Below are 15,431 nucleotides of genomic sequence, written 5' to 3' on the forward strand. Positions count from 1 at the left end.
TTCTGTAGGTTGTGCTGATTATTGCTTTGTGCTGCATGACTGTGATTTTTGGCACACAGTGTCACATACCAAATTCCCAAAATAAAATGCTACATGATATTCTAAGAGTTCTTAGGAAACTTTAAAAAGAGATTTGTCTGCTGAGTGGGTACCTCTTCTGGTGAAGCCAAATGATGCAGTGGGAATGGTATAAAAGGAGAAAACTTTAGTCAGCAAATAATTAGTCTTCTCTAAATAAGTGCAAGGAGGAAAAAAAAAGAAAACCTTCCATCAGTCTTGTGTTTGTAGAAGTTGTCAGCAGTCCTGCTTTGATTGTAAAGGGTTTACAGCTTTATGTTTGAATAGCTAAAACATCTGTTCAGCGACATTGTGAAATCCTCATGTTCAGAACCCCTGATAAGGGGGACTGCTGAGCGATTGGCTCATAGAGGCTCTACAGGCAGTGAGGGCTGTACGTACAGTGGTCACCGCGTGCCTTCCCTCCTCCTGGTCAGAGGAAAACATAGGAGACAGCTACAATTTTACATGTGATTTTCCTTTGAGAGGGAGAGAGCAGGAAGTGCCTAGGAAATGGTTCATGACAGAAACATGGAGTTTTAAATAGGAGAGAGGAGGAGGAGGAGGAGGAGGAGGAGAGCTCATGGGCACATTTTGTGAACAGTTGAAACACTGACACCACAGCAGCAGGGGAAAACCAGACTACTGCGAGAGCAAGCACAACCCAAGCTATCCTGATGGAAGGAGAGACGGCACCCGAGGCCAGGAGAGCAACCAGCAAAGCCACACGGATCGCCCTCGGTGTCTTTGTGAGTGGCACTGTTGTGCTTGGCACCGCGCTTTTCTTGGGTAAGTGAAAATGTTGGAACTAACCTGAACCCAACCCTCCCCAGCTTGTCTGCCTGGTGCCAGTGTTTGTGCTTCACAACGTGTTTTGGGAAAATCTTGGTCTCCGATTCCCCCATTTTATATTGTTTATCCTGAAGGGGATATGTGTCAGGAAAGGAGTTCTTGTGGGAATCCTAGAGCTGGAAGATGCGATTTGAGCTAATGTAACTTTCTGAATGCTGAATTTAAATTTGGATACTCAGTTGAATGTATTCTATCCAGAATTGGGTTCTTTCACAGAATGACCAGAAATGGATAAAATGATGCATATCAGTAACGCTGATTACGAATTCACAGGTTGTGGCCAATGTGGAGCAATATTCTCTGTTTCCTGAAATTTAATCTGTAGTGCACACATTTTATGGAATCTTTTGGGTTTTCCTACATTTGGTTTTCATTTAGGGCTTGACTAAAACTCCTGTAGAAAGCTTCAAATAGTGCATATGTGTGCACATTTTTTAGATCTTTCTGTTCTTCTATGATGAATTGCAAAGTTGCCTTTGCAAAAATCATAAAGAGTGCATCTGGGATGAAATTAAAATGTTTTGACCAGATTTATAAGCTGTAACTAGAGGCAATAGAGAAGGAATTAGTTTTTCCTCTCCTGGATTTGGAATCATACGTAGATTGGTTTTGTTGCAATATCAAATGAAAGCATATGCCTATAATTCTGAAATGATATGAAGAAGTATAAATGTACCCAGAAACTCCAAGCAAAGAAGAGAAAGAAGTGTTTTATCCTGTAAGAACTTGCAGAGATGGATCTTCTTTTGGACTACTAATTCAACCCGACATGTCATTTCTTTAGACCAACACAGATTCCCCTACGCTGGAGGAAACCTTGCCTCTAAGTGTATCTTTTGCTTCCCTCCAATCTTTTATGATCTTGTTTGAACGGTCTGCTTCATTTGTAATCACAACACAGAGGATGATGCCAGGTTTTCTATAGAATATTTAATGCTCCAGGCTCACACTTGGTTGGTGTTTGTCTGCTCTAGAGCAAATTCTGCAACATTTGCAGGCAAGTGACTTCTGTGTGAGTGATCCCAGTAAATTAACTAAAGTCTTTATAAATGTGAGCAGGATTGAATCTTCAACTTGTTAGTGCAAAATACTTTTTCTAGATGGAAAAAAAAACCCAAAACATTTTCCAGTTTGAGACTGCAATGTAAACAGCAGGGAGTAATAATGGAGAGACCTTATTTCTTTTTGTTTGCACTAGATTGTTTGTTTATTGCTTTTAAAAAGCAATAGACATTTACCACCATAGCTTCTCAGAGATATAAGTGCTTTATCCACAGACTAGGTGTGAAAATCCAGGCAAATATATTAATTCTTACAATCAGCTTTCCAAGTGAGCTGTGGCATGTTCCATAGCCAAGGACTCAGTGTCAAAATTTTCATTGGCATATCTGCTAAGAAAATAAAAATACTGGCCTTAGGTCAACCAAAATGTTTTTCGTACTTTTTTGGAAATTGTCTGAAATTTTCAACCAAAAAGAATAAAGGAAAAAAAGTTAAATTGTTTTGGTCTAACATTTTGTCAATTAGGTGTTCCCATGTTTCATTGTGACACTGTGTTTTGTTTGTAAGTTTGAGTTTAACTCTTTTTTAGTTTTATTAGACTGCAGGAAAGGAGATCATTATTTCTTGTCATTTCAGGCACCTCAAGATATTCTTTTTTCTTCAGTTCTCACTTAGTCTTCAAATCTTGCTGTTTCTGGTACACCTGAAATCAATATTCCAACCTGAGGAGTGAAACATAGCATTCTCCCGCTTCTCTTGTTTCTTCTTCTCTGAGTTCCTACATCTCTAAGAAGAATATGGGAGAATCATTATTTTTATTTACTGTTCCTTGCTCGCACAGACTGTGACTTCACTGTGACTTCAGTGGGGAGCTACCAGGGGAATCACTTGGCATCCCGAGGGTCCTGCCTGCTGTGCTCTTGTCGGTGGTGTGGGATATGGCAGGGAGGAGCCACCTCCTCCTTGGGAGCTGGGGCCAGAGCAAAGGGAAGAAGATCACTCTCTGGTTCCCTTGGGTGAGAAGTCAGGCAGCTTTGAAGTTCAATTTGATAGCCTCTCTTCCTGACTTGGTAGCCCTTTGAGCTTCTCAGATTATAGGATTATTCACTTTATTTGTGTCTGCACATTTGTATGCCTTTTCCTCGTTTAGATTTTTTTTTGAAACTAAATACAGTTGATTTGCTTAAGAATCTGGAAACAGGCTTATAAAGGAAGAAGATGGCTCACTGAGAGTTATAACCAAAAACTGTAGGTGATAATGTAATGGTTAATTCTCTTAACAACAAAAAGACAAGAGAATAAAACCAGGCAAAGTTTTTTCAATCAAAATTAGCTGGTAATTAAAAGGGAAATGTTACTGCCAAAGATTTTTTTTTAAATTTGTTCTAGTGATAAAGTTGTAAGTGGAACAAAATCAGCTGAAATGGTATTTAGCTTTTGTTTATAAGTATCAAATCCATAAAGGCTGCTTCAGATTAAGAATGAAATGAGGTCTGGGATTTCCCCTCCTTTCTCTGCTTTGTTAAGACAAAAAGTCCGGCAAACTTTCAAGACCTGGACGGATTCTAGAAGGATAAATTCAGAGTGAGGAAAACGGTGAGTTGAGAGGAGTGCAACACTTAGCTAATAGGGGCATTATTCATTATTTGTAGTTCATTATTTGTAATGTCTCAAAATCATGTTCTGGAGATCTCCATTTCTCTATTTTTTACTGTTCTTCGATATTCCAACTACAATGTTTGTATGCCTCAAAATCTCGTGTATTTCTTGGCTAATTTACAAAGGTGGTTAAGGTATTGTGTTTCACTGAGCCAGTGCAAGCTTTGGTAAAGCTGTCCAGAATAGTTTTACTTTCTCAGCTTCTAAGAAAGTTTGATTGAAATCCAACCATTTCTGTCATTAAAGCTGTGAGGTTGGAAGAGGTGAAACAGCTTTATATTCAATTCTAGCTTTAGGTTTTTTTATAATAAAATTTTCCTGGGCTGAAATACCATTTCACATTTTCCTGTCACTTTTGAACAATATATAACTACAGCAGAAATTGCTTTATAACTGTCAGCACTGCTAAAGTTACAGAACCATAATATATTCCACTGTTGGTTTTTTTTGTTTGGTGTTTTTTGCTTTTTTGTTTTTGCGATGGACTGTTGTCAAGATAATGGATATAATGAGACATTTCTTTGTGTCTACTGAGCACATCTAGTGAGTCCTATTTCACCTGCCCCTTGAGATTCTCCCTTCCTAATCCCAAGTATCAATTATCTGCATGTTTGCTGCCTGACAGCAGTCTGAGATTAGCAATTCCTGTGCTTAAATTTCAGTGGCATTTATAACACACATTTTTAAAAGATGAGAAAAATTAACTGACAATTTCATAGTTCTTCTCAGCAAGGCTTTTGGAAGCAAATGCAATTACAGTACTTTTGGGAGACAATTCAGACAGAAACCGGGCTGTGCTTTATAAACCACAGCTATCCTTGTGCCCATTACTATCTGCTTTATTCCAGGCTGGAATAAGGAGACCCTGAACCCCTCCCATCAGTGCTGGGTTGTGCTGGGTAGTGCAGTGCTGCTGCAGGGCAGTGTGAGCCCCACAGCTTGGAGGAGCTGTGGAAGCCCTGCAGAGGGTGGCCGGTGAGCTCTGTGTTGCATAGCCAGCTGCAAAAGGTGCAACTTTGTCTAGTGGAAGGTGTCTCTGCCCCATGGCAGGGAGGTTGGAACTACAGGATCTTTAAGGTCCCTTCCGACCCAAGCCATTCTATGACTCTGTGTTTCTAGGATCTCTAGAGGAGGATAACAACAATGATGAGTTGTCTGTATCGTGTGGTGTTCGCTCTCAGTGAGTAGGGCTGAAGTGATGCTGCTCCAGGCATTGTGCAAACTTACACTGGGATACACACTTGCTCTGTGCTGCCAGTGAGCAAAGAGAGAGGAAGGAGAAAGAAGGCCCAGGAAGGGAAAATTATTTGTTATGAGCTACAGGATTTATTTAATATACATTCTAAGTGCTCTAAATCAATGTAGTCAGAGATGCATTGGGACCAGAGGTTGCACTGACATTTGAATGACTAAGTACACAACATTTGGCTGCAATTGTCAAAATTTATTGCAAATGATCTCATTATGGTTTTCCATTTTGCAGTTAGCCAAGGTCTTATAAAGTTTCATCCGAAGCAACAGTACTGTTTGACTGCAGAATGCATTGAAGCTGGTAAGCAGCAATTTTATCCTCTCAATTATATCATGATTATAGTATGTTAATGAGATATTTATGCCATTTAATTTTTTCCCCCATTATACATTTTACTCAGAAAGCTTAATTAATGAGAGGGAAAGAACAACAACCCCAAACTTTTTTAAAAGTCACTGTCAAAGTTGCTTCAGTTCTGTTTATTTTGTACAATTAAAATTCATACTTTAATTTGGTCTAATGCTAGTCTCACCAGGTTGACTCAAAGTTTCCCATAGGGTTTACATTTCTTTCTTTTAATAGGAAACAAAATGTTGAGTGACTGGACCTTCAAGTGTATTTTTTTGCTTCCTTTCCAGTAGTCAGAAAACTAGCAAGTGAATTGTTAAGCACAGAGATGCTTTTAGGCCAGATCTGGCATGCACTTTATATGGTTTTAAATGAAAACAGGGTAGATTCAGACTAGTTACACAGAAGAATTTTTTTATGATGAGGGTGGTGAAACACTGGCACAGGTTGCCCAGAGAAGTTGTGGCCACCCCATTCCTGGAAGTGTTCAAGGACAGGTGGGATTGGGCTCTGAGTAATCTGATCTAATTGAAGATGTCCCTGATCATTGCAAGGGGTTGGACTAGGTGACCTTTAAGTGTTCCTTCCAACCAAACTGTTCTATGATTTGATGATTAGGTACTCAAAAGCTACTGTCTCTGGCTTCTCAGACTGATTTCTCTCTTACCAGTTTGGCCTGCAAGAGAAACTGGTGGGGATGCAGTCACAGAATGGAGCTGAAAATACTACAATTATCTTTTCCAATGTATGGTAGATTAGAACTTTATTTGTTTTCTTGTGCAGTTATTCAGCTAAAGGTAAACAGTGCATAATTTCAGGAATGCTAATCACAATCTACTTAATATGTATTGCTACTAAATTCCTCAGGCAATTAATTCTATCATGGCAACAATGAAGAAAACCTGTCTTCAGGTGTCTGGCTACGGCAGTTCATGTTCCCGTAGTGTTAAATTCAGTCATCATTGCTGTATGGCACTCGAGAAGATTCATTGTAGATATTTTGTCTTTTTTGTTGTTGTTGTTGTTGTCTGTTTCTCATTAATCATCATTTCTGGACTGTAGCCCTGTGTAATTTTCTATTTAGGAAAAAGTGTTCCACAAAATCTAAGTGGTGTCTTTTTTACAGCTGCTGGCATCCTGAGCAAGATAAATCAATCCGTAGATCCGTGTGAGAACTTCTATCGATTTGCATGTGATGGCTGGATATATAATAACCCTATTCCTGAAGATATGTCAAACTATGGTGTTTATCCTTGGCTGCGACACAATGTGGACCTCAAACTAAAGGGTAAATATGTAATTTCTGAAAGTATCTGATTGGCTTGTCACTGCAGCTTGTTAATTGGCTGTTTTTGAAAGGACCAAAAGTCTGCACACTTCTGATCATTGGATCACATCCAGCAGCCCAACTTGATGTTCTCTTTTAAGTGTATTTTTGTTGTTTTTATTGAAAATCACGTTGAGAGATAGTGAATTATAACAGAAACAGAAGTTGGGAGGAAGAACAGAACTGTTGGAAACTTTACCAGTTAAGAATGGAGGGGTGAAATGATACTCATTATACCAAAAGGAAAGATGACGAGACTTAACTCTTTCCCTCTTGCAGTAAATGGTTAGACCAGAGTGCAGGAGCACAGCACACACGTTTAAGAATGTTCCAGAATCAGAGAGTTGCCAGTCTGGTACAGCAGTCTAACAGTGGCCAACAACAGGAAATAATATAATAAGGCAAAACCAGAGTGCTATTTTCCAGTATACTTACCTAGCTCTTGGCAGAGGCAATTCACAGACTTCCGGAGATGGAGGTTAGTTGGGTGTTGAGTTTCCTTCACGTTGCCATTCAGGCTGCCATTGGAGTACCTGAGCTATCATCAGTGAAACAGAAGGCTGCTTAAGAATGTGTTTCTGGAGGAAAAAATAGCCCCAGGGTGGAAATGTGTAGGAAGAGATGTATTTTAATCTCCGTGTGACTGGAGTTTGTGCTATATACTCTGCACTGCAGCCACCTCATCAGGAAGCCCTGCAGACCAACTGGGAAGAAAGGATGGTGATTATTCTTAGATAGGAAAACCCAACCAGATTCTTATAGTCTTTGCTAAAAGTGAATCATATGAAGGAAGGGAGATGTGCAAGATTTAATATTTTGTTGGTGTGCTTGAGCACTGCACACCTAGAGCATATTATTGACCTCTTAGTTGACATCAGAGCCTGCCCTGAGCTCACCACAGAACAGAGGTCAGTTTTAGGATGTTATGCTTAAATATAGGATTTCTTTTTCTTTAGATTTTGTACGTGTGTAAGCATCAAAGCCCTTCTCCACTTGCTTTCTTGAGTCATATCATATTCAATTTTCACATAGTTAAATATTTTAAAAGCTGCATTTGGTTTCAGAATATAGGTTTGGATTGTTAGGGTAGGATATGATCTCAAGATTTCTGTTTAAAGCCTGCTGAAGATGTCACAACCAAAGGGAAAGAAATATTGCCAGAGCCTGTTTTAAGTTATGCTTTGCATTCTAATTGTTCTGCTGCCAGAATTGGGCTGTATTAGATAACTGCACATCCTGCATGAACCACAGCCACAAAAAGCCCATCCTAATTGAATATAGAGTAGCAAACTGTGACTGTCATCCTTAATTTCCTCTTTTACAGAGCGTAATCAAGGACATCATGCTAAGCCACATTTTTATTCGTTTTTTTTTTGCAGTCCCTTTAGAAGTTGTTAATCCGTAGGTAGAAAAACACAAGACAAAGAAAGAAACACCCAAGTGCCAAGTATTTGCTTAATGGAAACTTTACATCAAAAAAAGAGTGTATAACTATTTTAATAGGAGGCCTAAACTGCTCCTTAGCATGAAACAGAAACAAAGATATTGAAATGTTGGTTGGTGTACAGCAGGTTCTTTTAATACAACATTTGCCATCTCCTCCTTAACTTAATAAACTTTTCAAAATATATTCCTTGTAATTAAAAAAGGAAAAGGGAAAAAAAGTGTTGGATGTCAGTGTTGGCAGCTGAAATTACAAGGCATAATTTCAGCCTCTAGGTATATTTGTGTTTTCACTTGAGTTATTTCAATAAATTAACTCAACACTGAGTTATTAATTTGTGTATGACCACAATCTTGCTAGAAAAAGTTTTAGCAAGAGGAATAACTCTTGCATAGAGAAACAGTTATATGGCTGACCAGACCTTGGAAGCCAATTTAATCTTTCCTTCTTCGAGAACTCTTAGTGGAACTTTTTACTTCATCGTAAATGTCCCTGTTTGACACTCAGTAGATTAAAAAAGCCCCAGTCTTTAAAGAGCTGATTATTACGCAAGTTCTATGTTCTGAAATATTTATCATATTAAAGAAAACAATTAATCTTGAAGTGATAATATGGCTCTGCCAGAAAGCCACATTTTTCATATTTGATATTCTTTGATGGTGTGATTTAGATGGAAGTGTTTATTCAGGGTATATATTAAAAAATGATGTTACTTATAATAAATTATTTGAACATCTAATCTGTTTTCTGGTCCCTGAATGTTCCTAAGCCTGTTCCTGAGAAAGGGAGTTTGGGCAAAGACCTGTGGCCTTGGTTACACAAGCATATCTTAAATATTCTTGAAGCTTAATATTTTTTTGCTACAGAAGATCTTCCAGTTGATAAGGAGTATCATGTGTAAGAATTAATTTTGTCTTACCAAAAAAAGGTAGCTGTAGCTGTATAATATCCTGAACCTTGCATTAGGTATTACTGGGTTTGAGGACAAAGAATTTTTTTTTCTATTCCTTTTGGGGGTTTTGGGGGGTTTTTTGGGGGTTACAGACACAGAAGAGCATATGACTTTGCAGATGTCAGCTTCAAAAAAGTGTAGAACATTTTCTGTATCAGTGTAGTGGCTTTGTGTAGATAAATAAGGTCTGTGGTGCTCTAATAGGGAATTCCAAAGAGTGGAATGGCAATGGGTCAATGGAAAATAGCAAAGAACTACTGGGTGGTAGATTTTTTGCCTACATATCTTTGGTTGATTGAAGGAACACGATAAGAAACATTTATTTCAGGGTTTCTCTAGATCTGTAAAACTTAATATGATAGTTAAAAATATTTTTTAAATATTTGGGTTTATAATGGGCTGAGAATATATATATATAGTGCTCCCATGGCTTTCTCTAGCTTAGGATGGATTCAAACTAAAACCATATCATCATTTCCCCTTTAATTTCTTTTCCATGCTTTGTTTAAGGGTCACTTGGATTTCTTTTTCTGCTCTCAGAGGAATCCACAAACCACATGTGTAACTCACTTTGATCTCCTGGCTATACAAAATGAATAAAGTCCTATCCCAGCAAATATTAGCAAATAAAAAAGTGTTAGATCTTTCCTTGGACGTGACCTACAGCAGGATTTCATGTTTTGTGGAAGAAGGTAAAGAAGATAATTTTAGATAAAAATATGTCAAAAGCAGAGAGTTATGGTTTTGGTTATGACCCAAATCCAGGTAATGGATATGTAATATTTGGGTTAAAATTTCTTGGTTCCTTATAGAACTGTCCTGGAGAGGACTGAGGTACTCTTGGAGTCCTTCAAAAATGGAAAAAATGGTTTGTCTGTGGCATGTGTTGTATGAATGAGAGTGATCTCAAACTGCAACAGTTTTAGTGAGGTCAAGATTGCAGTGTCTCTGTGAGTTAATAAATGTTTCTTCACTTAACATAATATTTTCTGCAAAGCTATTTGTGTTCTTGATGAACTTTTCTGTTTTGATTTGCTGATCTCAATTAAGATTTTTGTGAGTGCTATTGTCTTACTGTTGAAATGGAGGTGGCTTTCTGTGGATAATTCAGAGCTGGAAATCTGAGGCAAGTAAATAAATACCTATTACCTGTAGCGAATGTTGGTTATGAAACAAACAGTTTCTTTTCCTTTCCCTGAAGTCTGCAGAACAATGGTCTACAGTGGGGTTATTATTTTTTTTCTCTGAGTGACCATGCAGGAAGCAATAAATTAAAAAAAACCCACCACAACAACAATACATAACAACACAAACATTCCTAAATCTCAACACTGCAAGGGAGCTGATTTAAATTAGGTGAATCGTTTGTTAACATGTCTTCCAGGCCTTTTAAATTTAATTTATGTCTGTGGAAACCAGTTTACAAATTAAGTCTCCATACTGTTCCTGGCCCAATGAGACACCTACCCCAGACTGATTTGCTGTGCTAAGCTTTGTAGTGTGGTTGTTTTCTGAAAGTCTGTTTAAAATGAGGAATTTCTATCATGGCAAAGAGAAAGAAATGGAGGCCTTTTAGCAGGATATGGTGTGTGGGTTTTTTTAAGAACATGAGACAGACAGCAAACAAAATAACTTGGCAGTGTAGACAACTTTTTCCAATAAAATCTGCAATGGTTTTCTTTGGAAAATGAATTCTTTGTAAGTAAAACCATTAAGGTAAGAATATCTCAGTTTGGAAATTTATACTGTTTATCTGTAGGGTGGTCCTTTCAGACTAATCCCAGAAGTTGGTGTTGAGAAGTTGCTGTTGAGTGGTTGCTGTTCTAGACAGAGGACCTTGTGCCACAGGGCTCTTTTAGGGCTGTTTTCTCTTCTCCCACAGTCCAGCTGGTGCTCAGTTGGGCCCACTGGGATAACTTGGATGTGTCCCATGAAATCTGTAATGTAGCTGCTGACACTCATCCTCAGGTTTCTGTATTAGCTGACCCATCTTTTGTGATTTGTTTACTTCAAAGGCAGCTAGTTGAAAGCTGTCTCAAGTAAGAGGGAGAATACCAGCAGTAATTAAAATAAAAGCTTCAGAGGATATTTATGTTTTTGTCTCCAGTATCTTGTTGGATAGCTGCTCCTGGATAACAAGATAGCAGCAAACAGCAACAGCATTTAATGCTGTTTTACTTGGATTTTTCTGCTATAATTGTATCTCATTTCAATCGTACAGACATTTTTTTTTCAGTGGTTCAGATCCTTCCTACAATGACCTATTCATCTGAATGTGAGAAAAAACATAAGTGGCACAACTGGCACAAGTTAAGTAAATCTCTCTGGGCAAGAAGTTATAGCTGTTTGGTAAAATGAAGTACCTAAGTCAAAGGTGGAGGAGCCAGGACTTTTCCAGTCTTTGTGGCTGCTCAAAATGAAAGTTGTATTTGTAATGGGTGATTTTGGGAAACCATGAATACAGAAAGGAGATAATTTTGGTTCCTGAATGAGGTTTTAAGGCAGCACAGTAACTGAGCCACAGGATTCCCACAGCATCTCCCTGACTGGGAGACTAGAATGGCATCCTCCTCTGAGCCCTGGGCTACAACCAGAGTGGGCACACTGCTTACTGCTGTTCCACGTGTGGCACAATATTTCCCCTTTATTTACAGTGAACCTCTGTTTTGGATGATATGTTCATATCTGTAGATACTGAATTTCAAAATTGTTTGATGACTGTGTTTGGACTGGTAATTTTACAGAATGAGGATTCATACTTTGGAAGACACAGCAGTCCGTGACATGTGATTCCCTTTTTCTGACAAAAAAAAAGTACTTTTCTGACAAAAAACAAGTACATGTTGAAAGTATTACTATAATGAAGTAAATGTAATGCTGCCATTTAGTATGGAGCTCCACCTATATTTAACAATTGGGAAACTTGCTATCTTCTGGTTTAAATCTGGTTTAAACTCTTCTGCCTAACATTATAATGACATGTGTTATCCCCTACAGCATAACACTGGGAGGCTAGAGGGGAATGGCAGGGAAAAGGGCAATACTAGTCAAAAGAGTAAGATTTATTATTGAAATCAAATTTATGAACAGAGGCTCTCGCATCCCCATAAGATGATTTTTGGTTTAGTTACAGTTTGTGTGCAGCTATGTTGACTTTTGGAGGAACTCACACGATGGGCTTATCTTTTGATATACAAAACTCAGAGAATTTACGAAATGCTGAAACTGTAAACAAACAGCATTTCCGTTTAGGAAATGTGCTGTATATTAGGGCACTGAACAGCATTAGGAAGCATTTATGTAAGCACAGCTGTGTCAGTGCCATCTCCGTGAGAACTTCCATATTGCTAAAATGGATATTCAAGAAGAGAATTGGGAAATTTCTTTTCATTCTAGGGGGAACCCTGGAATGTCAGTATATTAATTGGGTTTATTTGTGTAAATACGGCATCTTTTCGTGAAATTGGTATTTGGGAACATTTGTTTGATTTACTTGATTTATGTTTCTTGGAAATTAGAACCTATATGTATTGATTAATTACTAGATCTTCATGAATTCTTGTGGAAATGCATATTAATTATGTCCTAATTAATGCAAAATTAGTTCATAATGATTAAATGTTCCATCCGAATGTCAGAAGAATTAATAATGGTGGGCTGGTTGTTTTCAAGAGTCACTACTCTGTCCATGGTGAGACAGACGCTGCCATCAAGAAATGGGCTGAGGGACATTAATTGTGTCAAATACAAAACATATTTCCCTGAATTGATAAGGGGAATGTGTTGATGATTATTAAAGGCTTTTAAGAAAACTCCCCAAACAAACAAACAAACATAAAACGCCCTCGAAACAAACCAACCAACCAACCCTCTCTCCCCACATCATAAAATGGATGGGGGAGATGCAATTTATCAAAACAAGGCAGGCCTAGATTAAGGCATCAGCTCCACAAAGACCATTCTGATGAATAAGCTCATGGAGCTGCAGAATACATTGTGATTTTTATTAAAGAAAAAAAAAGTTAATGGTTGGAAAAATATGGAAACTATTATATTTAAGGTATATCTCAGGCTATGTAAGCCAACACAAGGCGGTACAAAAGGGACTATTAGCCCCATTGATTGACATCCTGGATGCTTCTGCCTTCACAAGAGGTGGGAACATACAGTACAGCAGGTGGCAGGGCAATCTAAGTGGTGTCTAGTACTCTGCATTATTTCATATTCCTGTGTGAACAAGGAGGTTGCCATTACAAAAGTTTCTTTGAGTGATTATTTCAAGTCCTTATGTACTCCAGTAAGACGATTCTGGTGACTGAGTATTTGCAATGGGGAACTGAGATAAAAAAGGTAAGAAGGCTGGTTAAGAAGAGAATGGAAAAGACATGAAAGTGAAAATAATACATGCTTTGGTAAAATGTAAAAGATGCATTATAAGCACCAGAAAGGTGTATTGACTTGCTATTTTATTTATTTTAGACTCAAAGTGAAAAGTTTTAATTAAGCAAGGATAATTTTAAGCATATGGAGAAAGACTTTTGCAAGTCTTTAATGTGAGTTTGGTTTTCCATATAGATATATATATTTAGCAAACAGTAGAGAAATGTGGACTATAATGCATCAGAAACTCAAAAAAGGTATTTATAACATGCAGTGAAATTATTTTTTTACTGCATTAGGCTTGGACTGCTTCCCTTTCTGTCCTCTGAAACTGAGGATTGTTTACAGCCAGCAAGGAAAAAAAGGGAAGAAGAGCCTTAATGTCAGTAAGGTGTCAGTACTTTTAACAATTATTTAACTACAGTCATGAGAAAATTTTTCATTGCTTGTTTTTTTGGTTGTGAGAGAGTGAAAATTGTATCTTTAAAAAGTGTTTTCATATTTTGGAATTCTGGAAACAAACTTTTATTTGAAAACCAATCATTTGCAGCTCACTTCTTGTAAAGGGTCAGGCGGGGAAGAGGATTCCAGACTGCTCGTCAGACTTTGGATAAGACACCTGAGATAACAAGAAGCACTGCAGAGCAATTAGTAGAACTAGTAGTTTACAAAAGTTAATAATTTAAATTAGCTCATATTTTAGGGAAGCCTCATAATCCAAATATTGCTATCAATTGTTAATAGAGGAAATGACTTGTTTTGTACACTAAAGTTGCATATCAGGAGAAATTCTCGGAAGAACTTGTGTTTTAAAGGCATAAAGGAATTTATTGAGGCTTTGAAATTATGCATTTGAAGTTGGGTTACACTGGTGTCAGAAGAGAAGTGTAAGTAGGCTTCTGCACGTTCACTGAGGTTTGTCTCTGTGGTATTTTCCAGCAGACGAGATCTTGCTTTGCTCTTCTTCCAAGGCTTCCAGATGCAAAGCAGCTCTGAAATGGAAACCGGACAGGTGCATTTGTGTGGGAGTTTGATCTGTGCTAATAAACCTGCTAGGAGGGATAAAGTTATACAGAAACATTAAATGTTGCATCTTACAGCAGGAGATGTGCATGTCTTTTTCAGGAGAGTGCTCTGCAAGAACAGATTTAACTCTGAGAATAATCTTGGCTTGACAATACTTGTCTTGTTCACAAAAATATGTATAGCTTGGAAATGTCAGTTAAGTCTGCCACTTCCTTTTAGAATATATATATGTGTATGTGTATATATATGCATGTATGTATATATATATATGAAATACATTATATATATATATTCTTCACTCTCCATTCTATACTCCTCTCCAGCTATAGGGATTGGGTTTCCAAACTGATGAGAATAAAAATATATGTATCAGATTCTCTTCTTTGACTATTTTGTGACCTGGACTGTTGCAGTCTTTAAAGTTCATATTTTCATGTAGCAAGACAGGAATGTTACCATTGGTTGAGTGATCTCAACAGTCTTGTGTATAATTTTGGATGTTGTGCTTTTATTTTGGGGTTGAACATTGTGTCCCTTGTAGACACTATGAAACTTACCACTGCCAGCTCTCCTTCACTTCATTTTGGGTTCTGAAAAAAGGAATTGGAAACCAGATACTCTAAATGAACGTCAGCTGACCCCAAACCATTCTGAAATCATCACTCTTGGAACATGTAAGATAATGTTACTTAATTAAGACTATACGTTTATCTAGCTGTGATTTCTGTAACAGCAGCGTGGTTCTAAAGTTTTTTTCTGTGCCCTTTGGCATCCTAGCCAAATCTTTGCTCTGTGAACTGTACTGAACTTGACTTTTTAAATCTAGTGTGCTGAGAGTTTGAAGAAAGGGTGATACCTCCATGACACTGTTGGAATGCTTAGATAATCCTTGGGGCACAGTGCAGTTGCCTACTTGGGTTTTAGGCATTGCAGTTGCTTCCCAGGAACTCTTTTGCCATAGCTCTTAAATGTGAAGAAAATATGGGAATTAAAGGTTAGACATTCTTAATGAGGACTAGATTAATCATAATTATGTTATAGTTCAGGGACATCACAGAATTACATCCTGCACACAGGTGGTGTGCGTTTGATTTGATTGCCAAACTCAAACTAAGGTTTGAGTAGGTTTTTC

At 37.8% G+C, this 15,431-nt stretch overlaps 1 protein-coding gene across 1 annotated transcript in view; it reads left to right on the top strand.

The window, feature by feature from the left end:
* Window positions 1–292: 292 nt before the first annotated feature.
* Window positions 293–15,431, top strand: part of PHEX (phosphate regulating endopeptidase homolog X-linked) — a 97,865-nt gene continuing 82,726 nt past the window's right edge. The window contains exons 1-3 of the mRNA XM_027689172.1: window positions 293–846; window positions 5,054–5,122; window positions 6,297–6,458. Of these exons, the coding sequence (XP_027544973.1) occupies window positions 735–846; window positions 5,054–5,122; window positions 6,297–6,458 (343 nt within the window). The 5' untranslated portion in view covers window positions 293–734. The remainder of the gene's footprint in view (window positions 847–5,053; window positions 5,123–6,296; window positions 6,459–15,431) is intronic.

Source organism: Neopelma chrysocephalum, unplaced genomic scaffold (assembly GCF_003984885.1).
Source record: "Neopelma chrysocephalum unplaced genomic scaffold, ASM398488v2 Primary Assembly neopelma1_76, whole genome shotgun sequence".
Lineage (NCBI taxonomy): Eukaryota > Metazoa > Chordata > Aves > Passeriformes > Pipridae > Neopelma > Neopelma chrysocephalum.